Source organism: Phialemonium atrogriseum, assembly GCF_030411735.1.
Source record: "Phialemonium atrogriseum strain 8032-3 unplaced genomic scaffold QBC33scaffold_3, whole genome shotgun sequence".
NCBI classification, from domain to species: domain Eukaryota; kingdom Fungi; phylum Ascomycota; class Sordariomycetes; order Cephalothecales; family Cephalothecaceae; genus Phialemonium; species Phialemonium atrogriseum.
The window spans coordinates 952,290-979,717 of record NW_026848140.1 but is presented as its reverse complement, the minus strand read 5'-3'; the positions used below and the strand labels follow the sequence as shown (position 1 = coordinate 979,717).

The window sequence follows — 27,428 nt, the reverse complement described above, 5'->3', positions numbered from 1 at the left end:
GATGCATCTCGACCCGGGAACCGAATGAGGTGGCCGCGTTAGCGACCATCCCAGGCGGCCAACCCAAACGCCGCAGTAGTGCATATATTAGATGACCTGCCTGCCATGTTCACAACATTGTGGCCAGCTCCACGACTTTGTTTTCGAAGGCTGGCTCTGCTCGGCGTGCCGATGCCCTGTTGCCCTGTTGGTTCCTGGCATAACGGAAGAAAGCCACCCCCTGACTTATGGCGTAGGACCCTTCGTTAGTTGGTTGGTTTGCCGGAGAAGATTATTGGGCCGTGCCATCCGTAGTCAGCCCTGGGGTTAGGCTGGTTCGGGCTAGGCGGCCATCCACAACCCCCTGACCCGGAAGGTGTTCCTGCAGATTCTACCACCAACAAGAGCAAAAGTCGTACTGCCGAAATTTTCGATTGGCCCGTTTCCGGGTGTCCTCTGTCAACTAATTGCTCTAATTTCTTCCTGCTGAGCTGCCTGGCTGCCAAGCTGCCCAAAATGACCCTTGCCAAGAGGCCCAGAGGCCCATGCGCTAGGTGTCCCTCTTCTCCACGTGTTGTCCACAAGATCATCCAGATCATCTCCAACTTGGGATAAGAGGATATCGACTCAGCACGGGGCTTTGCAAAGGTTGTCACTCGCACTCAGCCTTAAGAGACGACCGACCAGTTCAACCTGTCTTTGGAAAAGGCCAACAGTCGATCTGCCTGTCAGTCACCTGCATTGAGTGCCCCACCAGCCAACTAGGGAGTGTACTTATACGCAGTAGTACGGATTCTGCGTACTGCGTAGGTAGTGACAAATAATAATTAGATCAAGACCAGGATCGGTCCAGAGAGTGGCCTTTCATGTATTTCGTTACCTCTCCTGCCAACACATCTGGCTATCCGAGTTCGACATTCATGGCGTATATTTTTTATATATAGTGACGATGGAATATCAAATGCTTGTGTTGCACTCTACTTACGCCCACAGAAATGTCGCCTAGATTTTGCCTTTCAAGCCTCGTAACAGTCCAGTGAACCCCTCTCTGTCTAAAGCAGTAGCAGATACCAGGACCAGCTCAGGTCGATCGAGGGCTTCACGTGGAGCGGTAGCGGGAGCGCATTATTATGGTAGTTCCGCAGGAGAGAGTCTACAAACCCCTCGGCGTGGTTGAGGCAAGGAATATATTGTCCCTGGGACTCATGCTTGACAGGAAGTTGATGGCAGATTTCAAGTATGAGGCCAACAGAGGAGCCTTCCATGGATTTGGCCAGCCCAAGCTGCCTGTCAGAGGGGAGGTACGTTCAATAGGTACCTGGGCAGCTCATACTTTTGTAACTGTCTCACAGACAAGATATAGACCTACCTAATCATTCATATTTCGGTCGGCTGAGTACGGTGCCGTTTGCTGGGGAGCCGTGGTGATCTTGTGAAAAGGGGTAAAAGGGGGTGGCCCGTGCGTACTGACTATTCTGACCAGTTCAAACGATATTTTTCGCGTCTTCGTTCCAGACCAGTATGACTTCTAATATATGGTATAGCACCACGCCTAGCTCTTTGATTTCCCGGGAGACCAGTGGGCCATTACTATTCCCTGTTTTCTATCTTCCAATCTCAATCTACTTGATTATTACGCCGGCCTAGCAGAACCACAGTTTAACAAGCTCTTCGACAAAAGTATGGCTTGGGCGATGAGCTAGATGGGGACCCGAAGGTTAGGGATTATCCTCACCTACTATAATGTCTCTCGTTCTTAGGGGATTGACTACGCCCGTTAGTATGGATGCTTAGACACCAGCCAGCCTTAGAGGACAATATGCCCTTGAACGGCTTTCCCGAAGTCAAGGCAGCTGCCCAGGAGTATGGCTTCAAACCAGAGCTAGATGCGAGGACGAAGATTAGGTTGCTGCAACTTTATTGACAGTTGCTCGACAAAAGGCGACCCGCTCGACGTCCGTGAGGCTAGGCATTGTGGTAAATTGCTCGAGTACGCGAAGAGCTGCATCGGAGATATTGACGAAGGGTCCCCTACGTGCTGCAGAAGCTTGGCCCAGTACTCTAAATATCTAACAGCCCGAAGAGATCGGTGATGAAAGCTGATTAGCGTCTGAGGAAGCCTGCACAGAAGCTGCGATGGGCTACGATGGGGTGCAGTCGTCTAGATCCGTCTCTTCTGGCAGCGAGTAGGCAAGGGGTTCTTTCGAATTGAAGCAGTAAGACCACGAAGGCACTACGCATGACAAGGGGCTGGTATTCATTCCATGGGGATATCATTACCACCGCAGTACCGACACAGGGCAGTTCTTACGGCATATCTACCCTCACCGAGAACAAGATAACGGCCATGGTCTCGCTATCGGACGCAAAGTCGGCGGCCTGGAGCAGTCCGCAGAATAGAAAGCTTGTGCCCGAAGACCGCCACTTGTTCGTCCCATGTTTGGACACCTCGACACAGGACCTCCTCGTCAACCTTGCCGACATTTGCGACTTCATAGACGACAATCGCCAATGCCCTGGCGAGCACGGCAACGTCCTCGTCCACTGCGCGTTTGGAGTCTCGCGCTCCGCCATGGTCGCCGTAGCCTATCTCATGTGGAGGCAAGGCACCGCCAGTCCCTGGATGCTACTTTGGCCGCGGTCAGGAGGAGTCGCAAGGTTAAACCCAACTCAAATTTCATGGAACAACTCGCAGTATGGGCCGAGGTCGAGCACGGGATACGGGCCGACCCTGACAAGAAGACTCCGAAGGGGCCCTACGCGGCCTATCTCGCTAGGAGGGCCGAGAGATTAAGAGGAAAAGGCCTGACCGGGGATGAGCCCACCTTTCCGGACTTCTAATAGCTATTTTTGCATCTTTCACCGGTTTTTGGGGAACCTTGCGAGCAATGGTTTGGGGGCTTTTGATGAATACAGTCGTGTGAGGTACCAGTTGATCGGATGTAAGTGACACTAATGTAGGCCAGCTGTAGCACTCAAAAGCGCCATTTCTCCGCGAAAGTTAGCTCTTGTGTTGGCCTTTTTGATGCGTGATATGTTGCATGCGGTTTCACAAGCAATGGTCTTCTTGCTCCGGTTCATCTTCCGAGACGAACCCGTTCTGGGTTGATCTTATTCTTAGTTCCCGGCATCTTCATTTTGGTTCCAAGTGGTGGGTTTGAGATGGCGTACCTGCGTCGAAAGTGGGATGCCAGGTGCCAAGGCGGGACCCCACTTTGTGCCGGAGCTCAGCGACAACAGCTTCAACCCTTGATTGACCCCGTGTCTTCCGAGACCAACAAATCCTTCCGCTGCAGCTGTGCCCAGATGAATTGATGACGCCTATAAGGCGCATCTCCAGAGCAGTTAGAATAGGATAGGCATGGTCCATTAGGGGAGCTGCCTGCCCGCCCATCTCGCGCCCTTTCTGCTGCGATGCTATCCCGTCGGCTCCTCGTCTTAGCCCGGCAATCGGCGTTCGGCCGCCTCCCATTCCGAGCGCCGTCGCCGATCATCTCCGCCGAATCCGTCTTCTTCTCGAAGCTCCGACCGAACTCTCGGCGGCCCGGCGCGCCGTTCGTCCTCCTCCCGCTCCTCGGCGGCCGCAGGCTCTACACTGAGGACCCGCGGTTCCGCAATGCGCGGCCGCTCTTCTCCAACGGGCAGCTGCGGCGCATCGTGCGCAGCCCGAGCACGCACACCATAATAGTGGCGGCCGTCGTGGCCGCGTGCATCTTCTACTTCAGCAACCTGGAGACGGTGCCGGTCAGCGGCCGGACGAGGTTCAACTGCTACAGCGCCGAGAGCGTGCGCGAGGTCGGCGAGTCGCAGGCCAAGATGGTCCTGTACGACCTAGAGAGGAATGGCGGGAGGATACTACCGGATTGGGATCCGAGGTAGGTCATATAAGAAGATTGGGCTCGGAGGCGGGGGCTGACGCTACCTTGGTCACGTCTAGGACAAGGATGGTCAAGCGGGTCATGGACAAGCTGATCCCCTTCAGCGGTATGGCAGACGAGACTTGGGAGGTCTTTGTCATCGAGGACCCTCGTAAGTAGCCTGGGCTGGGCTGGCCCTTTGGAACACACATTGCCAGCAGTCTTGTTCGCTAACTAGACGCTCTCCCTCCCCGCTTCCCAGATACGGCCAACGCCTTCGTCTTGCCGGGGGGCAAGGTCTTCGTCTACAGTGGCATACTACCCCTCGTCCGCAACGACAGCGGTCTGGCGGCGGTCCTTGGCCACGAGATCGCCCATAACGTCGCCGACCACGTCGGCGAGCGCCTATCCCAATCCATCGGGGTCAATGTGCTTATGTACAGCCTAATAATTCTCTTCGGGGCCATTGGTGCCGCACCGTTTGCCATACATCTGTTCGGCGGCGCCATGATGGACATCGCCTTCGGCAAGCCGATGAGCCGCCTGCAGGAGTCTGAGGCAGACTATATTGGCGTCATGATGATGGCCGAGGCTTGCTACGATCCGAAGGAGGCGGCGAGCTTCTGGGGTAGGATGGATAAGGCGCAACAGGCCCAGCCGCCAGAGTGGATGAGCACACACCCGTCGGTAAGTTCTTGTCTACAGCTGACGTAGCCTACGACCGAAGCTAAAACCAAGGAATGCAGAACCAAACAAGGATAGAGAAGATCCAAGAATGGCTACCAAAGGCTATAGAGAAGAGAGAGGCCAGCGATTGCAGGACCACTACCGCATTTGCGGATCTATTCAAGAGGGCGATGGAGAAAGGCATCGTGATACAGGCGCTGTGATGCACCTGCCATGTGGTGCTTTGGCGTTCGGGGTACCATACATGAAATACTTTCAGATATGCCAGTGTTTTGGCAGGCTGGTGGGCATGTTCCTTTCTACAATACGTTGAGTTGCAATGTTTACTGAGTAGAGGTTGTCAACAGTTGGACTCTTTGAAGTGACAAATGAGATACCTAGGTAGGCATTGATTGATAAAAGTTCACAGCTGCCGAAATAACCTTGAGTACGTGCTAGACTGATCACGGCAAGGGGCAGAAAATAATTAATTTTTGGAGAAGAAACCAGCCATCAAGACATTATCTAGTACCATACAACTCCATATGAACTAAAAATCTCACCCTGATTCATTAAATACACAAGAACAAGAACAAGCACAAGCACAAGCACAAGCACACGTCAGGCGGCGGCCTTGTCCTGTCGTCTAAAGAACGGGGTGGTCAGGGATTTCCACAGACCCATCTTCCGCTTCAGTGGCACCGGCCCGTTCTGCCTCGACTTCTTTTCCAACCTGCCCTGTTTCAACATCTTTTCCGACCTGTCCTGCTCGACCCGCTGTTGGCCGAGCCACTTGAGCCTCAGCACCTCCTTGCCCAGCACTGGGAAGAGGTTCGCGACGTTCTCGCCCGTCTTGGCCGACACCTCCATGAAGGAGCAGGTCGAGCCGGTCAGCTTGAGGGCGGCGGCGGTCTTGGAGGCCTGGGACCACGAGACGGCGCGGTCCTCGTCGTCGACGTCGCTCTTGTTCCCGACCAGCATCAGCACGTACTCGCGGCTGCCGACCGTGTCGCGGACGAACTCGGCCAGGCCCTTGGCGAGGGTCAGCGAGCCGGCGTCGGCGACGTCGTAGACGAGCACGGCGCCCTCGGTGATGTTCAGGGCCTGCTCGAGCATCGGGTTGCTAGAAAGGTGCTTGGATGGCATCTCGAGAGCGTCTATCACGAAGAGCTGCCCGTCAACCTCGGTCCTGTGCCGGCACCCGCGCTCGTAGAACGGGTCTGGGGGCTCGTCCTCGCCGCGGAAAGTTCCCTCGGCGAACTGCAGAGCTAGCGTTAGAAAGGGGGAGGAGGGACAAAGAGGAATAAAAGACGAATCAAAATCGGCAAAATCGGCACTTCCGCCACGCGGCTGCGCAGGCGGATCATCTGGGAGGGACCTCTCACCCTCGTCAGTATAGACGTCTTTCCGACCCCCTTTGCGCCGGCGACGAGGATCCTGAACTCGCCCACGGGCTGCTTCATCCTCGCATCGGCTTCGCCGTTGAGCTTGCTCCTCCTCCTCTCGTTGTCGAGGATGGGATCCTGCCAACCCAGCATGGCCTTGATGTACCGGGCTTCCTCATCGGTGAAGATTACTGAGCCCATGATGAAGAGCGAGATGAAGAGAAAGATGGCGGCGGCGGTGGTGACGATGACATCGAGAGCTAGGCGGGGAATCGGGGTAAGGGTCTAGGAACAAGAGCCCATCGATTGGATCAAATGGGAGAGAGGCTGACCGGAACTGAGATATATGGGGATATATGGGCTTGGACCGAACCCGAAGGATCTGCCAGAGCATTAACAATGACGCTATGCCTGGGAGACGTCGATACGACTCCTGACGGGTAGACGGATTCTGGCAAATATCAACTTGTAACAGATGCTTGTCCGGGGTTCAAGCAATAGCGAATGGCGATATCAGCTCTTCTAAGGGGGTTCCCCTCCGAACCAACGAGCCGCTTGACTGGGTGCCACAGATGGGCCACAGATGGGCCACAGCAGGCTAATATCAGCCGGAATGGCTCCTCTGGTTCGGCTCATTGCGACCGATGGTTGACCCTGTATCAGACCATCCAACCTAAATAGAGAGAAGGCCCCCTTAAAAGGTGATCATTTTGCATGTCTCCTCCCGCGATAGAATGGCTCTGTACTGTGGTAACTCAGGGTCGGGTTTGGCAAATCTCTTCTACTTCCTGGAATCGAGGCATGCTGGATCGAGGCACCACGACGGCAGCATCCGACCTTGTGGGGCCCGTTGATCGCCCAAACAGGGCCCATCATGGCCGTGCGGCTACACCCGCTACACGCCGAAGTCGCTCATCGCAGCGTTATTCATCAACACTGAATGACTACGAATTTCGTAGCCGCCTGCAAATGCAGTGCAGAGTGCCCCTCCTCTTGCGGAACGTGGTGGCCCAGGACTCCAAGGTGGCCCTCCCTGTTGTCCCACCCACCTCCAAGGTACAGTACATAAGGTACCTATTAATAGTGGCTTGGCTGGTGCAGCGAGATGGTCGCCCTGTGATTGGCCCAATGCACTGTCGCCCCACGAGGATGGGAGTCCTCCCATTCTATTGGGATACCGACGGCCAGCCGGGCACGGGACTGGTGGAGACCCATTCTCTCCACCAGCATCCAGCTCGTCAAGCGCCTCCTAAATCGTTACCTGTTTTACTACCTTCCTACTTACCGAGCAACTCTCGTTCTCTCTGACCGACGGGTCTTCACTAATGATGTGGCTGTCTGCCGATTATTAACCATCGTTGTAGTTTCCTAATTTTCTAATCAACTCTCCTTCTCTCGTCGTTTCTTCTCTCTAATTTTCCCGTTTCTTTTTTTCCCTGGCTAGTGTTGCAACGTGTTCAGCCTTATCACCCCTTGTCCTGCTCCGTTGTTGGTCCCCCTGGCTCAGCCGCAAGTAGCCCCGCGAGCGAGTGGATTTGGATAAGACCTGCCAGGATCCATCCCCTTCAGCTGCCCGGATGCCCTCCTTTTCACAACATATGGTCGCACTTTGAAAAAAAGCGCTTGTTCCGCTTGATAATTATAATATGGTCTGAAACTTCGTTGTTCTGCTGTTCACTTGCTGCCACCCGTGGTTCTCCTCGACATCCTCATTTCCAACCTTCGTTTCCGACCCTCGTTCCCGAAATATGGTATAGTTCTGGGGCATGGATTACAGTAACCCGCAGCGGCGGCAACCACCATTGCATACAAGCACCTCCTCGGGCGCGCTCAGCCGTATATCTACCGTCTCCGATATCTCCGACTTCCCTAACTACGGGCATGATCCGTACGGCAGCCCGATCACACCTAGACGCGAATCTCTGGTGTCGCTCCAGACGATCGACGATGCGCCGCCCCGCGCAGGTTCACCAGATGCCGGAACTACGTCCCGGGACGGCCCCTCGGGGTGGTCATCGTTTACGGGCTATCTCGGCGGCGGCGGCGGCTATGAGCAGGTTCCCGTGACTGGAGGCCAGCTGCCGCCAGCCAGGAGACACAGCCGGAGCTACGTCCAGGAGAGGAGGTCGCTCAGGAGGACACACGGTGCGATCGCGGAGGAAGAAGACGGCATTGACCTGGGCCTGATCAACAATGCCGCGGCGATGGGATCTACAGACAGAGCCGATCCTGTCGAGCCCGCGTTCGACCTCTCACATGCCCTCGGCCCAAGCACATGGCACGACGAACAGTTCATGAAGAAACTCCAGGAACAAGAGGCGAGAGGGAAGCTTACGGGGGGCTTGGGGTTGGGCATCAGGGCGGACACCAAGATGAGCCAGTCGGAACTGTTTGCAACGAGTCCCGTTTTGGAGCGCGCGCCTCCATTGCGGTCCTTCTCGCTTGCGCGACAACACTCGGCCCCGCGCAGGAGTCCTACCGTGAAACAGCTAGGTCAGATCGAAGCCAACAAGAGAGGAGAGGTAATCGAGGTCATAATGGAAGAAGAGCCTCGTGGCCAGTCTGAAGTTGACCTCAGCCTAATGGCCGGTCCAAATACCTCTATCTCGAACGAGCCTGGAATGCGACAGTCTACGTATCCCATGAAACCCCAGAGGACAGAAGTGTTCTATCCACAACCTGACTGGAAACCCTTCTCGATGAGGCCGCCCTATCTCTTAGCTCTAATACTGCTCTCTCTCGGCCTCGGTGGTACCCAGGAAGTAGTTTACCAGATGTCTGCGAGACAGCCGCTTCTCAAATTCCACACCCCCTCGGAAATCCCGCCTATCGAATACTTTGCCTTCAAGTTCTTACCAACGCTCATTACCGTGTCCTTCGGCGTCCTGTGGCAGATCACCGATTTCGAGGTGAAGCGCCTCGAGGCCTTTTACCAGCTATCCAAGGAGAGAGGCGCACTGGCTGCCGAGTCCATCAACGTCGACTATATCACCTACTTCAGCTTTCTGCGACCCTTCAGGGCTCTCCACTGCAAACATTATGCCGTCGCCGTGTCTTCGGTGGCTACGCTGCTAGCGAATGCTCTTGTTCCGACCCTAGGAGCGGCTTCGATCAACCTCTCCCCGGGCCGCAACGAGCGCATGGCCAATCCATTGGGCGAGAAGAGCATCGCCATCGACCCGCTCTGGTCGCGTTTTCTCACCGTCACTTTGCTCATCATCGCGCTGCTGGGATGCGTGCTCTTTTATCAGCTCCAGACTCGGAGATCGGGTCTCCTTGCCGACGTCAAGGGCATTGCTGGGCTGGCCTCGATGGCCGTGGTGAGCCACATCCTCATGGACTTCAAAGACATGGATGTCGCAACCCACAAAGATATTCACCACAAGCTCAAGAACCATCGTTACGTGCTGCGCAATTCGTCACTCGCCCCCGACGACGACAACCCGCCAACGAAGCAGGAGCGGGACAGATATATCAAGGACCACCTGTCCGAAAACCCGCACCCCAGGATGCTCCGTACCTGGGGCGCCGTCCCGTTCCTCATTGGCATCATGCTCTTCCTCGGGCTCATACCCACCTTCCTCTTCACGCGGGCCACTGTGGTCACCGACAGGGCCCCCTGGATCCCCACGGCCCTCGCTGTCTGCATCAAGCTGAGCTGGGGCGGGCTCGAGACCGACGTGCGCATGATGGAGCCCTACTACATCCTCTCGCGGCGGCACGCCCCGCCCCGCACCCTGACGCTGGACTACACGGCCATGCCCTTCGGCTGGGTGGCCATCCGCGCCTTCCTGAACCGCCACTGGCTCGTCTTCTTCGTCGGACTCGGCACCGTCATGGCCGAGTTCCTGACGGTGCTGGTGACGTCGCTCGCCTCGGTCGACGGCCGGGATTTTGTCGCCGGGGTGCGGGCCGGCGCCGCGGGTGGTGGCGCCTGCGCCGCCGGGGGGAGTGGCGGCGATGACGGCGCGGAGGCGTGCGATGCGGGCGAGATCAACGCGGGCCAGGAGACGGAGCTGTCGTTCTGGGTGTCGCTGGGGCTCGCGGCGTTCGTGCTGCTGTACATGTGGCTGGTGGCGTCGGTGGCGTTCGGGCGGCGCAGGAGGGTGTTCCTGCCGCGGCAGCCCAACACGATCGCGTCGGTGCTGGCCTTCATCCACCAGTCCAAGATGCTGTACGACTTTGTGGGCGCGGCCAAGCTGAGCAACGCCGAGATGGGCAGGCGGCTGGACGGCGTCGGCAAGACGTACGGCCTCGGGTGGTTCCAGGGGCGCGACGGCCAGCCGCACTGCGGCGTCGACGAAGAGGAGCTGCTAAGCAGGTACAAGTTTGGGTATGACTACTCCAAGGCTACCAATCCGTGGGAGGAGCGACACGTCGACTGGTTGTGAGATGGGCGCGCAGGGGTTTGTTTGTGTGTTTCATGTGTTTACTGTTTTGGCTTTCTAGGCGCATATGGTTGGCGCAACATAATGTTCTGGACCATGGTTCTATACCCATAATCCCATGTATTTTCTCGGCGTATACCCTTTGCTTGTCGAGACATCATGGAGGGGTGCATAGGGGGTTAGAGGTTGGCTACTATCATTCAGGATCTACAGATAGATTACTGTAGGGGCCGTCGAGCTGTTGGACTACTTAGAGAAGCCTAGTTTACAAGTTTACACCGCCAATTAGTTACCTTTGTACAAGTTCTGTATGACGTTGGCTGCCCCATGATTTCCCGAGTATCAAGCCGGTATTGTTGATCGGCGCTTGCTCTGACAGGTATCTGGCAGGTAAGGCCAGGGCCAGCCAGCGCTTAAATCTTGCAACGACGATAATAAATGATCCTCGCCACATCATGGGTCAGTCAATCATTGGTTATGAGAGCCGCATCGAGTGGTTGGCCCAGTTACACAGCATCGCAAGTCCCGGGGAAGCCAACAGGTGGTAGGGACATGTGGGGAGCATGATGACGTTACTGGATCGACATGAGACACTTTGGGGCTGGGCGTTTAAAAATCTGTCTTGTGGTCTAGAAAAGTAAAGAATTGGAGCACCACGTTCACTAACGGCTGACTTAGTGATGCTGTTTCGTCTCACTGCTGGGGATTCCGGGTCGCGCTGAAAGTGATTTTCATGTCGTTTTTCTTGGGAGTTACTGGTGCGACAAACAGGGGCAGCAGTCGTCTGAATCTAGAAAACCTACCTGCCCAAAAAGGTGAAGAACAAAAAGAGGGAAAAAAGGGACGAGCGGATATGATCAGACCCTACCTGTTTTTCCCCACATTGAGGAATCGTAGATTCGTATTCGCTGGCTAGAGCGTGGCTGTGCAGGGTGCGATAATTTTAACTTTGAAAACTTGGGCCGGTTACAGAGGCAGAGTTGGGTGCAGGAGGTGCAGCAGAAACAAAGGACACCGGGTCTGTGATTGGCTGACAGCGTCGGTGCGCTGATCTCCATCTCTTGGGCTTCCAGCTTAGCTGGGGAGGGCCTGGACCTCAATCCATAGCTGGTGCATGCTGGGAGCAGCGACGACTCAGGATCGATGTCTCCCTGGAACGTAGTGCATTGGTACCGATATGGCATGACATGTATCCGTATTGTACGGAATATGGCTTCTCTCATTGCTACCCGCCCAGCTAGTACATCAGGTACTTTATAATTCATTGGAATTTAATGCCTGAGGCAGCTTTGAAGCATGAATGCTGAGCCTTTTCCATTGTCAGTCAGTCATTTACAGCAATTTAACGCGTCGGGAGTGACGGAATGGACTGGGGAAAAGTGACAGCTCCGCTTTCCCAGTTTGGATAACTGGATAACTTTCGAACTTAGCGTGGTATAAAGTCTTCCGTATTCTGTACTTGCTTCCAGTCTTGAAGGGATGTTGCTCACGAAGCAAGAGGCCGGGAGTCGGCTTGAACTTGAGTGCCCAGTAATCCGCCGTATCGTATTGACCTGCACCTCCCTGGAATGCCAATGAACACGAACTCCAGCGCAGTGGGGTGAGTTACGAAGTGCATACATGGGCTGGTCATTCCGGTTAGAGGAGGCCCAAACACAGGCCTTGATTCACGTTGCAGGCAACCTCGAGAGTACTCATTCAGAACATGATTTTTGGTGGACCTTAGTGTACCATAAAGTACCTCGCCTAGCCTGGGTGATCTCATTTCGCCAAATATTCTAGGATCCAATACTTCCATAACAGGTCACGTCTGTGGTTTACTAGGTACCTTATGTATGGGTCCCTTCATGCCAGCCCGTTCACTCCTCCACCCCCAAAAGGGATCCCAGTTTTCCCCCTTTCATTACGCCTGCACCGCCTCCCAGAGCTATCCTCTCGTTCCCTGCCCACCCGCTCTCTTCCGTCATCTACAGAAGTGCAGCCCCTAATCAAGACAATCGGCACCGCTCATCTTCACCACCATCATTTGCATCTCGAGGCGGTTTGGTCGATTTTCTTTTTTTCGTGAATCGGACGCGCACCTACTCGTTGGCAGACTTCCCTCGCTTTCTTCATTCCTGCCACGACCCGCCAAGCTCGTTCCGAATCGAACCCCCCCTGTGCCAAGCCTCTTGATTCAATTCGAGAGTTGACTTCGCCATTAAAGCCTTAACTGAACCAGTTTCTGTTCCGACAAGTCGTTCCAGTTCAGCCAGCTTCTCTTGCGATCCGTCGAACCACCGGTCCCCCAATCTCGCGTCGATATTCCCATGATCTGACCGACTCGTCTCGCGTCATCGCCAAAGAATCAACGACCGACCGGAACGCGAATCCAAAACCCCCAGGAGGGGTCAAGAACGTCGTCAGCATCTAGCAGTCATGTGGTCGTCAATAGCGAAGCCCCTAGCGCTCCTCTCAGTCGTCGCCTCGCTCGCGTCGCCTGCCGCCGCTAAGGAAGATCATCTACTCAAGTCGAATTCGTTGAACACATGTCAGGACAACTCGGGGTTCACCGCGAGTTTGTTTAATGTCGTCTTCACGCCGAACAATCTTTCGGCATCCATCAATATCGTCGCCGTCTCCTCTATCCAGGGAAATGCCGTCTTCGATGTCCAGATTTCTGCGTATGGCTACAACATCATCAGGACGACCGTCAATCCCTGCGATGCCGATTTGGCCGGTCTGTGCCCCATGGTGGCAGGAAAGATTCCCTTGAGATTCAACCTCGACGTCGCGCCAGATGCCGTCAATCAAATCCCCGGCATTGCCTACACCATGCCGGATCTCGACGCCAAGGTCAGGGTCTTCATCAACTTGACCAACCCCGACGGTTCCCCGTCACAGAATAGTGTTGCTTGTGTCGAGGCTGATGTCTCCAACGGCAAGACGGTTGACCTCATCGGTGTCAAATGGGCAACGGCTATTGTTGCTGGCCTCGCCCTGGCCTCGTCTGCCGTTGTCTCTGGTCTCGGCCATTCGAATGCTGCTGCTCACGTCGCTGCCAACGCCCTGTCCCTGTTTGGTTACTTCCAGGCCCAAGCCATCATCGGACTGACGGGCATTCCTCTTCCCCCAGCTGTCCAGGCTTGGACCCAGGATTTCCAGTGGAGCATGGGGATTATCAGGGTGGGTTTCATGCAGAACATCTTCACTTGGTACCAGCGAGCGACTGGCGGGACCCCTTCGACCATCTTCGACTCCCTGACCACGGTCTCTGTTCAGGTCGAAAAGCGAGCGCTGCAGGTTGCAGCTCCAGCTGTAGACCTTTTCAGGCGCTCCATTGCCATGATGCCCCGCAGCGTTGTCGACGGCGCTTCAAGCCTCATGAAGCGAGGGAACATTCAGACCGGCTCTGGCAGTTATGTGGTCTTCGGCATTCAGCGTGTGGCTTTCCGGGCCAAGATTGAGTCGACGAACCTCTTCATGACTGGCCTCAGCTTCTTCTGTATCTTCGTCGTCCTCACAGTGCTCTGTGTCGCCGCCTTCAAGGGCTTCTGCGAACTTGCAGCCAAGCAGAGGTGGATGAAGAGTGACACGTTCCTCGAATTCCGCAATGGCTGGTTCACCGTCCTCAAGGGCATTCTCTTCCGACTGACGCTCATCGGATTCCCCCAGATGGTTATTCTCTGCCTGTGGGAGTTCACCCAGAACGACTCGGCCGCCGAGATGGTTCTCGCTGTCTTCTTCTTCTTCGGCATGGCCATCACCCTTGGCTGGGCCGCGTCCAAGGTCATCCGCATTGCCCGCCGCTCCGTGGCCATGCATAGAAACCCGGCATACATCCTCTTCTCCGATCCTCAGGCACTGAACAAGTGGGGCTTCCTCTACGTCCAGTTCCGCGCCTCGGCTTACTACTTTATTGTTCCGGTCCTCGGGTACCATCTCGCCAAGGGGATGTTCCTCGCCTTTGCTCAGCGTAAGGGCATCGTCCAGGCCATCGGCTTGATCCTGATCGAGGCCGGCGCTTTGATTGCGGCCAGTGTGTTGCGACCTTGGATGGACAAGAGCACCAACTCGTTCAATATCGCCATCTGCGTCATCAACTTCCTCAACGCCATCTTCCTGCTGATCTTCACCGATGTCTTCAACCAGCCTCCGCTGGTCACCGGCGTTGTTGGTGTCGTTCTATGGATTGCCAATGCCGCTTTCTCCCTGGTTCTACTGATCATGCTCATTGTCACCACCGTCATCGTCTTCTTCCGCGAGAACCCTGATGCCCGGTACCAGTACATGGCGGATGACCGTGCCTCGTTCATGAAGTCTCAGACCCAGTTGAACACTACCACCGAGCTCGACGCCTTGGCCGCCACTGCTCGAGGTGACAAGGCGGGGTACAAGCCCGGCCTTGACCTCGAGGACGATGCCGACTCGATCTCCTCGGACTCCCTGCGCCGCCGGAACGATCCCGCCCACCATCCCCTGCCGGCATCCACGTCAAACTCCATGAGTAACAACTCATACCGAGACCCGCCACGGTCGCCAGTTGATCCGTCCATGCCTTTGTTCCCTGCAGATAACCGATCTCCGTCGCCGTACGGTTATCCGCGCAATCAGCAGGGTGGTAACATGCCGAGGGACCCGAGCCCGTACAATGGCTCCGCATCGAACCTTTCGTCCGGATACCGATCACAACATAATGCTAGTCCAGCCGGAGGATTCAGGTCACAGAACAATGCCAGGTAAGTGGTGGTAGCACCGTACAATGTGCCCGAGTCCGTAACTAACTCGCTATGCAGCCCGTGGCAACGTGGTGCTGGCTACGACCATTAGAGAGCGCTAGGCAGATGAGGTGCCATAATCCGGCCCTGTCCTGCAGCAACTCATAAAACCATTCTCTCGGCGTACGGCCGCAAATCCCGACGAAGCAGCATCTCGGTTCAGCGACCAAGATATGTATGTTGGGTAGCCCGTCGAGAGACCCACCCCATGCCCCCAGATTACAGCTCTTAGAAGTAGGGGTTAGCCCACTTCGGTGTTTTGAGCTCAGGGTTAGCACCAAGCATTTATATAGTGGTCTATCCTATGCACCGGCTATACCTTTTTCTTATTCGGCACAGCTGCACTCATATTTTCTATTTGTCAATCAGGGAATGAATCAGGCGTCATAGAGGGAGAGATCAAGGGTGATGGGGTCTACTGAATTATTCTTCCACTTATGTAAAACCACATCAACTACCGAGTCCAATTCGATCCGGCCAACCAATCGATACTTGTCGCGTATATACATACCGCGAGGGAGGGGTTTTCGAAACTATTCCTAGAACCAACAGCTGGACTGGGGATACGGGAAAGGTTGGCCGGTTCAGAGACATCACTCATGCCAGGACTGGCCTCCTTTTGTTCTCCTTGGGATCGGGATAGCGGCTCTGGGGCGAACAGAGATAGCTAATTGATTTTTCCGTTATTTATTATTGACCTCGTGAACATGTTCGGCTCAGGATTAGAGCCCATGCCAATCCACAATTGCGTTGTACGGCTCTGCTTGTCTTCACAACGAGTTCCCAGGAAGTATGGTTGCTGATTAACATGGAGAGCGATATTCTAGCAACAGGAATCGGTAAGTTGATTATAATATTACATGGCTCAAAACTCCAAGAGCTCCCTTTACAAACATAGAAACAGATTGCCTGAGACTTGTGAAAATAACCAAACCAGACCAAACAAAATAGACCAAAGCAAAACAAAGCACCCACTGCGTTCAAAGGCAGAACAGAAGCAGATCCGAGTATCTCAAAGCAAGAACCCCAAGAGCTGGCTAGACGAGGCCAAATTAGTAACTCCGCAAGAGTGGCCACCTCGTACAAACAAAACACCTTTTCGGTTCACAAGTATCAGACACAACAAAGCTTCCCAGCCAAAACCAAACCTTGCCTCTTCTCTAACTATCCCGCTCGCCCATCTCCGATCTCCATCCCTCATCACCCAACCTCCCCTCCACAACCCCTTCACACCCCAAGCGCCAACCTCTCCCTCAGACTCGACAGGTCCCCGCCCGACGCCGCGACCGCCTTCATGACGGCCTCGTTGAGCCGGCGCTGGCGCTCCGCGGCCTCCCTCTCGCGCCGCGCCTTGGTCTTGCTGCTCCCGCTGGGCGCCACCCCGGCCATGAGGATGCCGTGGTCGTCGGGCGTGTAGTTGACGAACCCGATGCCACCGCCGCCTCCCCCTCCTCCCCCTCCTCCGCCTCCGCCGCCGCTAGCGGCACCGGGGCCTTCGCCCTCGCTGGCCCGCCGCCGGTCGGGCGGCGTCATGGGGGCTGTCGAGTCGCCCGCCGCCCCGGCGGCGGCGGAGGACATGGCCATCATGGACATGTTGTTGAAAGACGAGGTGCGCCGCGCGTGGGACCAGGACTTGCGCTTGCGGATGGCGTGCGCCGGCGCGGCGGTGGTCGGGGGTTTCGCCTGGTGGTGGTGGTGGTGGTGGTTGGGGTGATGCTTGGGCATGTGCCCCCCCAACGCGGCGGCGGCCTGGATAGAGGCGGTCGACGAGAGCGACGACGACGACCGCGTAGCTATGCCGGGCCCGGCCAGCGAGGGGGGCCCCGCCAGCGGCGGCGGCGGTAGGGACGGCGGCGGAGGAGGAGGAGGGGCGGCGTGGCTCGAGGCGGCGCGCCGGCGGTGGTGCTGGTGTTGGCGGGAGGCGGCGCGCGAGGCGCGCGGGGCCGCGGCAGAGGGCTGGGTCGGCGACGGGGACGACGAGGATGTCGAGCGGTCGCGGATCTTGCGCGGGCTGGTCAGCGCGCCGGACTGGTGGTAGCGTGCGCCGGATGAGGGGGCGCGGGGCTTGGGCCGACGGAAGGAGGTGGTGGGCTGGTCCTGTTGCGCCGGCGGATGGGGCGGCAGGTGGTGGTGGTGGAGGTGTTGTTGCTGCTGCTGGAGCTGCAGGTGCTGGTGCTGGTGCATGACTTGGTGATGATGAGAGGGGTCGCCGCCGGGCGGCGGAAAATACGTCTGACTGTCTAGGGTGAAGCCGTTGCCAAGGAGCGACGCCGGCGGCGGTTGTCGCGGCTGCGGCATGTGGAGAGTCCGGCCGCCGCCGTCACCACCGCCGCCATTAGCGAGCTCGCCCGGGATGAGACCGTTGGAGAGCCCATAATCGTACCCGAGCCCCGTGCTGTTGTCCATCTGCATGACCAGGTTGAGCGTTGCGTTCTGGGCGTTCTGCGTCTGGTAGGCCGCGGCCGCCGCTGCGTCAAAAGCCGGCTGCCCCCTCGGCGTCAGAGGAACCCACCAGTTCCCGTTCCTGGCGTCCAGACTGCCCCCGGGCGTGAAGGCCGCGTTCCAGTGCAGGCCTTCTTCCCCGGCTTGCGGCGCGGCGCCGTGGCTTACGGCGTCTCCGCCGTACATCCAGTCCGTCGGTTGAGAGCCCGACGGGGCGTCCCCACCGGCTGCGGTTCCCCCGTGGACGAGAGTGTTAGGGGTGGACAGCGCCGAAAGGTCAGACATGCAGAAGGGATCGTCGAGATAGCCGTTGACGAAGGCCATGGCGTTGGGGTCCTCTTGGGTCAGACCTGCCACGGGGCCACTTGTCAGCGCGGGGCCACTTGCCGGCGGGCGGCACGAGGGCAGATGCGTCTCTGCAACGTTCAGCTCTTCGGCTTTTATGGGGCTTGTCGGCCCGGTGGTGGGCACGCGAGGCACTCGTGGACGGCGGGTGGTCGCCTTGCGAATGGTCGAGCAGATGGCGTCTAAACGGCTCGTCTTCTTATTCTCTGACTGCAGGCGAGGCGAGGATGGAGCGGAAGGGGTGGTGGAAGGCGGCACGACGACTCTGGGGGACCTCATTGTCAAGCCATCTAGCCTCAGCAGCTCTGGGTCTGGGATGGAACGCCCTCCTCCAGAGGGCTCATGGGCGGTTAGCTGTGCATCCGCTTTGTTCTTCAGTCTTGAGCTACCTTGTGTATTGATTCCGAGTGTACTGCCAGGTGGTGCGGGTACTGAGCATGTTGGGACGGATGGCTTGGTATCGACCTGGCGTGCGAGGCGCTTTGCGCAGAATCAGACATGGCATCCTGGCCGTGAATCGAGGAAGCTATCGAATGCGGCGCTAGGTCTGTCGAGCTCGGTGGCGAGATAACGACCTCTGCTGGGCCGAACTGGGCATAGCTGTTGCTCTCCCCTCCCCTGAAGCTGGTCGAATCTGGCCCGTCGGCCACGGTAAACTGATCAAAGAAGTCGGTCGGCACGTCCGAATCGTCCCAGGCCATGGAGACTTCTTTGTCTTGGGACGAGAGCTCGGCGGAGGTAAAAGGCAGCATTTGGACCCTGACCATCGTTCACAAAGAAAACGGGCTAGGAAGATGGTTGAGGGTGAGGGTGGGAGCCGTTGATGGCTTTCCGAGACTCGCCCATTGTGAGAAGTCGTTGGATGCCTTCCTTCTGTGTTGTAAGCCACCACAACAGACCGAATGCCACGGCAACAGAAGGTATGAAAGAAACATGCTGGTACGTATTTGGGACGCCAACCGGCAGAGCCAGCGCGGATCTATTAGTTTGGCTAGGACTGGTATGTGGCTAGAAACCCTCCCATGCTTGGCGGCTTTCACTCGGTTCAACCGTTCATTCCTTCGTATATGATTCCTGATCATCCACACAAACAAACACCTAGAAGGGGTGATCAAGCTGATAATCTCCCAATTCAACAAAGAAACACACCCCCCCCCCCCTTTTCTTTGTATTCGAGATCACAAAGTTCAAGGGAACAGGGGGTAAAGGGAGGGGGATTCGGGACGAGTCCAGTTCAGTGTTGCGAGGAAGACAATGCCGGCATGGCTGGTATGCAGCTTCACATATTTTTGGCAAAGTGTCCCACTTGGAAAACACCAGGCTCTGGCATTTCATCTCGGCGCGGAGAAAATCATCAGGTCTCATGACGAGACACGGTTCCTTCGGCCAACAAACAAACATCGCTAGAAGACTGCAAGAGATATGAGAGAAAAGCACAGCTACTCACAAGGAGGGCCGCTTTTCTCGATCGATTTCGTATCTCTAAGCCTAAAAAACCTTCTTTTCTCTCCCGTATATCACCTCACATGCGATTCCCAAACAGACAAAGTTCTCCAAGACCAGCGAGGTCAATAGGTAGTCTCTCGACTGAAATCTAGATGCCAGATCTTCCCAAAATGAAGGAAGGAGGGAAAAAACGAATAATGCTGCTGCTCTGAAATCTCCCTAGTGCTTCATTGCATATAGAACGCCGATATATGCTCCGCAAAGAACGCCGTCTATTTGTGCGCCCATCGCCCTTCCCCAATGGCAATGAATGATAACTGCTATGCACTTGGTGCCGAAATTGCCCCAGAACGAACACCATATGCGATGAGACCTTCGCAGACGGGGGCGGGGGCGGGGGGTATATTGTGCCAATGCAACGATAAAGAACGAAACGAAAACGATACAAAAGACAAAGTTTAATGGCCAAGCTCGTCTGGCAGAGACGGGGGAATGACGGGTGACGATATGGGCGACGATATGGCAGACGACGCCTTGCTGTTTGGTCCCAGCTTCTTCCTCCTTCGCATCCTCGGCCGGTTCCTCACCACATTGGCGCAGCGCATGCCCGCGTCAGCCGAGGGTCGATAGGGGAGGTATCTGTTCTTTCTGATGCCTCCCGGGGTGCTTGCCCGGCGAAGGGACATGACGCTCTCAATCCAAGCCATCTCGTCACCATCTGGAAGATTCCCTGCGCAGTATGCCTCGTCAACCTCCAGGTCCACACACGGGGGGTCGAAGTTGAGGTTGTCGTCGGGTTCAATGATAGGGTCCAGCCACATCGCAGATGTCGGGGTTGGGAGTGGCCCGCTGCGCACATTACATTGCGATCCGCTGGATATCATGCCCTCGACAACGGTCTGGGGCGTTCGCGAGCTGGTGGGATTGTTGGGATCGGTGTTGAAATGGGTGCTCTGCTGCCGACGGAACGCCCTGCTAGTGTTACCCGGGACAAGACTGCCAAGACTGCGGTGTGTGTCCATGGCATGAGACGAAGAGGCCAGCGGCAGTATTATAGAGTCTAGCTTGCGTCGCCCAAGCAGCGACGCATTGTCTAGCCGAGGGTCGTGGCCAGTCTCAAGGGTAGGGCAGGGCTGTCGGTGCGGTATGTCGGGGAGTATGGGTGGTGATGATGGTGACGGTTGAGGTGGTACAAAGGCAGAACCATCCAATCGCAGATCCTGCCTGCTCAGTTTGTGTGCCAGGCTATCGATGCTCGTCGGTCCCGGGATTGATTTGGTGTCGACGTTCGCGGACGGGTTCGTTGGTGATAATGCAGGGGAGTGACATTGCGGCCGCTCGGGTGCCGTGTCTCTGAGGCGGGTGTCCGACTCCCGCTCCTCTGGAGCCGCCTCTTCGGCACGCTCTGTCTGCCTTCCGAAGACAAAATGCTCCATCATTGTGGATTCGCGATGGGGCAAACCCAGCTGATAGAGGACGGAAGGGATGGGGAAATGGAATGTTTGGGGAAGGGCCACCACTTATTGAAGGCATCGGCGGCGGTGCTTTGCGCTAATCCTTAGGCTAGAGGCGCCGTGGCGGCCTCGAGGGGACCGACGTCGCAGGATAGTTGATGTTTGGCAGAAGGACGGCGAAGAAGAATGATATTAATTAATATGGTAAGGTGTTGCGACTGAGAGCAGTGAGCTCCTTATGCATTGGTAACTTGGAGTGTGGTCCATGTCAGAGGACGCAAACCGGTTCAGTCGTATGTACGGATTACGAAGAGTTGAGTGTGCTCTCTCTCTTCTCGCTCTCAAACGTCCAGGTTCAAGGGCACCTCGACCATCGTTCACGTTGCAGTCTGGCTGGAGACATCAGCTTCCCTCGTACCGAGTACAATATTTTATTCGGTACTGGGATGCGGCAAGGGCGGCGACTCTCCGTTCACACTGTGTGCATTCTTAACGAACCTCATGTAGGCATCGAACTGCCAGCTGGCCAAGTCTCGAGGCAATAGGGAAATGCACAGGCCTTTTTGGGAGATTCAATGGGCTTGGAATTAGAAAACGGGAAACGAGAGTCAGGCTGGATCAATCCCATATCGCACTGTACGATTTGTGTATAGGCTACAAGCGAGCTGACGGCGTGTCCAGGAAAGGAGTGGGCCGTCAAACCCGACATGGTACCGACTGTCTGGCTTGGGTGTTCTCCAGCGCTGTTGTGTGAGTGGAAGGGTCCGTCAGGTCACTCCGCCATTCATACGCGAGTGGCGTTCCTCCACTAGCGTTGCGCAGTGACCTGAACAAGGATGTTCCTGCCACAAGTGGACTTTCCCCGGCCCCGGGTCACTCCGTCTGTCCAATCATGCCGATGTAAAAGCCTGCCAAGAAATGCCAGCTCCCCACCAGACGGACCCTCTCAAATCCCAGAGGGTCGGGTCCTTGTCCTTTGGTGTGACTGTGGGGCTTCTCGCGGGACTTTTTCGCAGCAGATTGTCCTTTGCCTCCGTGTGAAAACGAGACTCGACAATACCTCGGTACCCTACAGCATAATTAATGGGGTAGCTAAACGGAGTCGCTACTCCGTAAAGAAGAAAACCATTATCCCGATTCCAGATTCTGAATAATTAGGGAGTATTCCTGAAATACAGTCCCATTCCTCAGGCAGCGACAAACAAATATTGCAGCAGGCCAGCCTGGCATACAGGAAATTGGCACCACTAAATCCCAGGACTGAACCGCCAAAAAGGGTCTTAGTTTCCTTTCGCCGTCCTCCTTGCAGGGCAAACCGTTCAGACGTTCAGAGGACGCAAAGCGGTAGGACCGAACCCCCCTTCAGCCCCCACCCTAGTGCCCTAATGCGATGGCTGCAAACCAATGCCTTCATTTCGGCTCCACACCCGCAAGTTGCAACCGGCACCCCTGGGAGTACGACGGTGACAGAATTTCAGAAGTACATGTCTCCATCTCTTCTCCCCTATCCCGTATCATGGAAGCTTTCCATCTCCCTTCTTCGTCGACAAAGGCGACAAGCACACTTCGGGATGCATCCGGCCGGCTTACGGTACTTGTGTAACTGAGATGTGTCAGGGGACTTGCAGTTCCCGACAAACTGGCACGCGTTTCACGTGCCCGAAACCGTGAAACAAGCGCCACCCTGCACTGGATGTACTTACATAGTAGGTATAGTACATATGATTCCTGCCATTCATACGAGGACAACAAACTTGCTGCCTCTGTAGTGCAGAATGAGTTTCCGTGTGAACCAGCAGGTCTCACCTTTCTGAGAAGAATATCTGGTCGCTTTCGGCTGTCGCTTGCCAATCGTCATTTTATCTCAGCTCTCAGCACAGGCATTCTATCAGCACCCTTGCCTTAGGTGTTTCCTTTGGCAGGCCTGTCCCCGGTTAGTGTATAGTAAGAATCCCAGGGCTGGCCTGTCAGGTGGTTCCCTGTTCATTACTCCTGAGAAGCGCCCCTGTCAGCGCGCTGCCTTGCTGTGCAGACTTTGGTTTGGAAGGCGGCTGGCTAGGATGTTGTGGAAAGGGCACCCGATATCAAACTCTACGTCCTGCTAAAGGGCCGAAGAGGCTATTTCGTTGCATCAGAGCACGGTTGGCTGACGTGTTTCATGCCGAGTGTGTTTGCGCAGGCCCAAGGGGAAGCTCGGAAACCTCGCGACAAATCATCACGCCAAAACACGGAACTACATCACTGACGAAAGTCCAAGCATAATAATCTAGTGTTGCAAATCGAGTACTGTAGTATACGGATAGGCGCAGAGGAGGCATCGGCGATGGGGAAAATTGGACAGTTATTACTCGATTGGCTGGATACCTAGATGAGACTGCTCACTGCTGCCTGAACAAAGGTGCCCGTGGACCGTGGACCGTGGACCGCATCCAACCGCATCCGTATATCTGCGCAACGCCGTGGATACGAACCTACATAAGAAGCTTAACCAGAATCCCCCATCCCCACTGAACTGTTTCCGTGAAGTACCACAGTACTGTTAGTGCGGTTCTTCAGGCCAGGGCTGGCAACAACAGCGACTAACAGCAACGGCAAAGCAACGGCAACAGCGACTAATGGCAGCAGCAATAGGTAGAATAGATAAGTACGGACGTAGGTAATTGCCTATTCGAGAGTTTCTGCCTTCGTCCAGCCTTGCCTTCTGCCTTGGCCGCCCAGTGGCTGTGTGTTTGGCGGGGTATGTCCTTCAGTACTGCAGTGGGACTTGGTACTTCAATACGAGGCTGAGCTGAACGGAATGGGTGCAGTTCAAGACCTTCTAATCCGAACATGTGAGTCCTTGGGGTACAATATGGCCAGAGAATTGTTCTGGGGGTATCGAGTGTTACTTCCTCAACTCGATTTATCCTTGGCCCCATCACCACGGACCCAGATTTGGCTTTGCAGTGATGTTGTTTACTCGAGGTATCGCTGGCCTCACATCAGATGATGACGTCTCAGAGCAGAGCAGAGTAAAAGACGAGGAGAGCGAGATTGAGGGATTGGGCCTTGTCCACATAAACTTCTCTAAAGACATTGTTCGGCCAGTCTTCGTCTACCCGTGTCCCCTCCATCCTACCAGTCCCTGCGACGAGGAGCTCCAACTGTATGATTGTCTCTAGCTCACCCGTGGATTAACACTGACAAGATCCCAGATGCGATGAATCCGCGCCTAGGATTCGGATAACGGTTGGGACAGAGCCGAGGCGGAGAGTGTTTTCAATACACAAGCTCCTCCTCTGCCATCACTCGGACTATTTCAAGGGTGCCTTCAGAGCTGGCCCCCTCCGGTTCGTCGAGGCGGAGACGGGAGAATTCGAATGGCCCGAGGACGATCCGGAGGAATTCCATCTATGGGTGAACTGGTTGTACTCGTGCACCGCCTGTCAGGGGTGGCCAAAGTATGACCCCAATCACCAGTGCATACAAGAGCCAGAAGAGGGCGGCTCCCGGAGCAGCTGGTGCATGGCCGAGCCGGAACAAGCGTTCACGTTCGGGGACCGGATCCTATCGTCCACGTACTGTATGGCGGCCCTGGCATCCTTCATCCAACACGTCCACCTTGCCGACTTCTCCAGGCTTGGGTGGACGTACGAAATTACCAGCGAGGGCTCGGGGCTCCACCGCTTCGTCCGCCACTGGATTGCCTGGCTCAAGTTTCGGGGATACGACAAGACGCCTGCCGATGAGCTCGAATACCCAACCTTGTTCAGCGGCATCGAGGGGTGGACGAGCTTGGATCCGCGGAAATACAAGCTACGCCACTGGCTGCAGGACTGTTCAAAACAGCTCTATATTCGATGCGAACACAGTAGACACCGACCGGCCTACCTTATTCGTCCGAAACGTCTGGATCATATGGTTCATCCAGTGGTCAGGGAGCCACGGCGTACTGTCCCGGCATGGATGTTATGCCTTTGGGTGAGTGGATGCATGGAAGGTTGAACAGGGAATCTCGCTAGACATGGCTGACCGATTCTCTCAAGTACGCCACTGTCATTGGCATGATGATCATTGCCCCGTACATCTTTGCAGGGGACGCAAAGGGCCTGATAGCCAAGCCGGCGAAGATACTGAGCATCGTCACAGCGTGCCTGGCATTTATCGGCGCCGTCTCGCGGGGCCTTACCCGGCCCTTGTTATGTATACTCATGGTTTTCCTCGCATTCGCAAGCGCTATCTTCTCCGCCTACCAGGCCGGAAAGTGCTTCAAGGTTAGTCGTCACCCATGAAATGGACACTCTAACTGCGTCTCCCCTACTAACAGCAGGTGGCATAGAACCACGGTACAAGAAAACTCATATGTAACTTGGAGATGGGTTTCACGTCGCTGGAGTTCTTCTATGTAGTGTTGTTGGTAACAGTGATATCCAACTGGCGGCTAAACCCAGTGATATATCATTAATGAGACTCGGCCAGTAAGTAATGCCAAGGTAGATGGCCCCTTGTAAGGAGTTAGAACAGTCAAGCTTGTTGCTGTTGAGTATGTGGAGGTCTAGGCGAATTGTTAAGGGAATAAACATACAGCGAGGAAGTTCTGGTATTGTTGGTGATGCAGCACCACTTGACGACAACTAACGATAAACACATCTCGGAAAGCATGGCGGCTTCCATGATCCTTCTTCCGCAGGATGGGTATGACAGTTCGGTGTGGAAGCAAGCCCACCTAGGTGTACTGGAGCTTCAATGGGCCTCGGTGCATTGTCCAATCAGGTTCACTTAAAGTCCCTGTGTCGGCACCCCAAAACACCCCTGGCAAGAGTACATTTTCGGCAGGGCATATGTAAACTTAACAAGTTTACTGCACATACACACACAGTACGTTCAACGCACACTACAGCGTACGGCACAGGAGAAAGTAAACTTCGCTTCAGAAGCGCAGCACTATTGACGGGAATATGCCAGTGGGAGCCCAGGGCACCACTGACTCGGACCTTTTTTTGGCGGCGGCGGACTTGGGTCATTGCTCAACAAAGACGTCTTAGGGTAGGCAAGTGTTTAAGGGGTCAACCTTTGCAAGACCCCATCCATACCTTTCTCTCTACGCTGCGCTCAAGCAGCTTGTGTGTTGCGAATGCAACTCCCTCACTCCATCTTGCAACCCTTCCACTGCTCCCCAGTTCTCTGACCGAAACTATATCCATGCTGTATCCCGACCGAAAGAGCGAGTGCGACGCCTTCGTGCCATCGATCACACGTAGGTATCATGATCATTCGACGCGGAACCATGGTTGTTTCAGTAACTGAGAAGCAGAGGGTCGGTTTCGTGGATCAATCTGGAGAATATCTCTCAGCGGAGACACGATCTCTTTGACTTCCGCGTCGTTGATATCGGCTGGTTTGTACTCGTGGAACTTGTCCTCCAATGAAGGAAAGGGCATCGGCGAACCAGGGTCCGAGGACTTGTCAAAGCTTGAAGGACATGTGGCGAGCCGTTCTCCGTCTGGGCCGAAATACAGACTAGACCTGGACCATTGTACTCGCATGTCTTTCGGCAGAAGGCCGATAATTTCCGATAGCTGTATCAGATGGTCATCGTCGATAGCGTCTTTCTGGCGGCGGAACGTAAACACCTCGAACAGGGGGTAGTCGGTTAGTAGCTCAAAGATAAGACACCCAAAGCTCCAGATGTCGATGGCAGGGCCGACTCCGCAGTGGAAAATGGTCTCTGGCGCTCTGAGAGTGAGCGGGGTCACGATAGATTCTGGGGGATTATTAATCCAGAAAGCTTTAATATATGCTTGAGTCAGTAAAAGCATTAGAAACTGCGATATCATAGGGAGGCCTACCGCCACCAAAATCTGCCAGCTTGACAATTTCTTATCCTGCGGTACAGCCTCTTCAACGAGCGGCTTTGGAACTGCGAGGTACTTTGGGGCCCATCGATCGACTTTCCCATCGATCCGTAGCAATGGATCAAGCTTCGAATTCGTTTCGTTCTGCTCTAATTCTTGAGGGTTGAGGGCGGTTAATCCTTTGAGAGAAAACAAGAGGTTTCCTGAATGTAGATCACTGTGGACGATATGATTGCCGTGAATAAATCCTAGCCCGGTCAAGATATTTCTAAGAAAGTTTCTGGTCTGTAACGTAGGGAACCTATGACTTGAAGGGTTAACGGGGTCATAGAACTCAAGAGGTGCCCCCAAAACAGCCGAGACACTTGGACCCATAGGCTCAGTGACAAAACAATAATGCCTGCCGTTAGGGCCTTCGAATATGAAGGAGTCTAGCAACAAGAGGACGAAGTTCGAACAAGAGTCTTTTGAGTTGGCGGAGAGATGGTGTTGGATCGATAGCTCCTTGGACACATCCACGTTGGCAGCGTGAATCTTTAAAGCGACGTATGTGGACGATCTTACCATCCCCCCTACTATTAGTACTTTGCTTGTCGTGGGATTACCAGTCGGCCTTACACAGAATCCACTGCGAGCCAGACAGTCGCGAATGAGCCATATCCCAGCTTCCTTATCACGCGGTAGCGTGAGTTTAGCACGTCCTGGAGATGAACGGGGTGAAAACCGCCAGGTCGATAGGAATCTGCCCGCTCACAAGAAGTTCCTGTGTGCTTAAACCTTGAGTCTTTCAGCCGTGGCATCTCAGACGGCGGCGTTGATGGAGCAGACATTGTGGGAGAAGGGGTGTCGTGTGGCAGAACCAGACCGAGATTCGA

The 27,428-nt window shown here is 55.4% G+C and overlaps 9 protein-coding genes across 9 annotated transcripts; 5 read left to right on the top strand and 4 right to left on the bottom strand.

Moving 5' to 3' along the window:
- Window positions 1–1,922: 1,922 nt before the first annotated feature.
- Window positions 1,923–2,820, top strand: QBC33DRAFT_597710 (protein-tyrosine phosphatase-like protein; the record flags this gene model as incomplete). The annotated part of the gene is made up of 2 exons (XM_060431940.1): window positions 1,923–2,594; window positions 2,675–2,820. The coding sequence occupies exons 1-2, from the start codon at window positions 2,219–2,221 to the stop codon at window positions 2,818–2,820; spliced, it is 522 nt and encodes a 173-aa protein (XP_060287281.1). The 5' UTR covers window positions 1,923–2,218.
- A 325-nt stretch (window positions 2,821–3,145) lies between these two features.
- On the top strand, window positions 3,146–5,074 carry QBC33DRAFT_526726 (peptidase family M48-domain-containing protein). Its single transcript, XM_060426915.1, has 6 exons — window positions 3,146–3,854; window positions 3,917–4,008; window positions 4,099–4,523; window positions 4,583–4,806; window positions 4,871–4,904; window positions 4,983–5,074. The coding sequence occupies exons 1-4, from the start codon at window positions 3,394–3,396 to the stop codon at window positions 4,724–4,726; spliced, it is 1,122 nt and encodes a 373-aa protein (XP_060287280.1). The 5' UTR covers window positions 3,146–3,393; the 3' UTR covers window positions 4,727–4,806; window positions 4,871–4,904; window positions 4,983–5,074.
- QBC33DRAFT_229309 (P-loop containing nucleoside triphosphate hydrolase protein) lies at window positions 4,837–6,380 on the bottom strand. The gene is made up of 3 exons (XM_060422829.1): window positions 6,220–6,380; window positions 5,888–6,147; window positions 4,837–5,762 (listed from the first exon to the last, which is right to left on the bottom strand). Exons 2-3 carry the CDS (start codon window positions 6,086–6,088, stop codon window positions 5,124–5,126), a joined length of 840 nt encoding a protein of 279 aa, XP_060287279.1. The 5' UTR covers window positions 6,089–6,147; window positions 6,220–6,380; the 3' UTR covers window positions 4,837–5,123.
- A 476-nt stretch (window positions 6,381–6,856) lies between these two features.
- QBC33DRAFT_575924 (uncharacterized protein) lies at window positions 6,857–10,278 on the top strand (the record flags this gene model as incomplete). The annotated part of the gene is made up of 2 exons (XM_060430869.1): window positions 6,857–6,957; window positions 7,665–10,278. 2 exons carry the CDS (start codon window positions 6,857–6,859, stop codon window positions 10,276–10,278), a joined length of 2,715 nt encoding a protein of 904 aa, XP_060287278.1.
- Window positions 10,279–12,693: 2,415 nt separating this feature from the next.
- QBC33DRAFT_444971 (uncharacterized protein) lies at window positions 12,694–15,084 on the top strand (the record flags this gene model as incomplete). The annotated part of the gene is made up of 2 exons (XM_060424300.1): window positions 12,694–14,993; window positions 15,051–15,084. 2 exons carry the CDS (start codon window positions 12,694–12,696, stop codon window positions 15,082–15,084), a joined length of 2,334 nt encoding a protein of 777 aa, XP_060287277.1.
- A 1,175-nt stretch (window positions 15,085–16,259) lies between these two features.
- Window positions 16,260–18,586, bottom strand: QBC33DRAFT_511856 (uncharacterized protein; the record flags this gene model as incomplete). The annotated part of the gene is made up of 2 exons (XM_060425874.1): window positions 16,260–18,173; window positions 18,209–18,586. 2 exons carry the CDS (start codon window positions 18,584–18,586, stop codon window positions 16,260–16,262), a joined length of 2,292 nt encoding a protein of 763 aa, XP_060287276.1.
- Window positions 18,587–19,433: 847 nt separating this feature from the next.
- On the bottom strand, window positions 19,434–20,600 carry QBC33DRAFT_526707 (uncharacterized protein). The gene has a single exon (XM_060426914.1). The coding sequence runs from the start codon at window positions 20,285–20,287 to the stop codon at window positions 19,724–19,726; it is 564 nt and encodes a 187-aa protein (XP_060287275.1). The 5' UTR covers window positions 20,288–20,600; the 3' UTR covers window positions 19,434–19,723.
- Window positions 20,601–23,667: 3,067 nt separating this feature from the next.
- Window positions 23,668–25,037, top strand: QBC33DRAFT_555557 (uncharacterized protein; the record flags this gene model as incomplete). The annotated part of the gene is made up of 4 exons (XM_060429657.1): window positions 23,668–23,864; window positions 23,914–24,679; window positions 24,745–24,972; window positions 25,029–25,037. 4 exons carry the CDS (start codon window positions 23,668–23,670, stop codon window positions 25,035–25,037), a joined length of 1,200 nt encoding a protein of 399 aa, XP_060287274.1.
- A 706-nt stretch (window positions 25,038–25,743) lies between these two features.
- QBC33DRAFT_608865 (kinase-like domain-containing protein) lies at window positions 25,744–27,383 on the bottom strand (the record flags this gene model as incomplete). Its single annotated transcript, XM_060432371.1, has 3 exons — window positions 25,744–26,523; window positions 26,593–27,087; window positions 27,174–27,383. The coding sequence occupies 3 exons, from the start codon at window positions 27,381–27,383 to the stop codon at window positions 25,969–25,971; spliced, it is 1,260 nt and encodes a 419-aa protein (XP_060287273.1). The 3' UTR covers window positions 25,744–25,968.
- Between the last annotated feature and the right edge of the window lie 45 nt (window positions 27,384–27,428).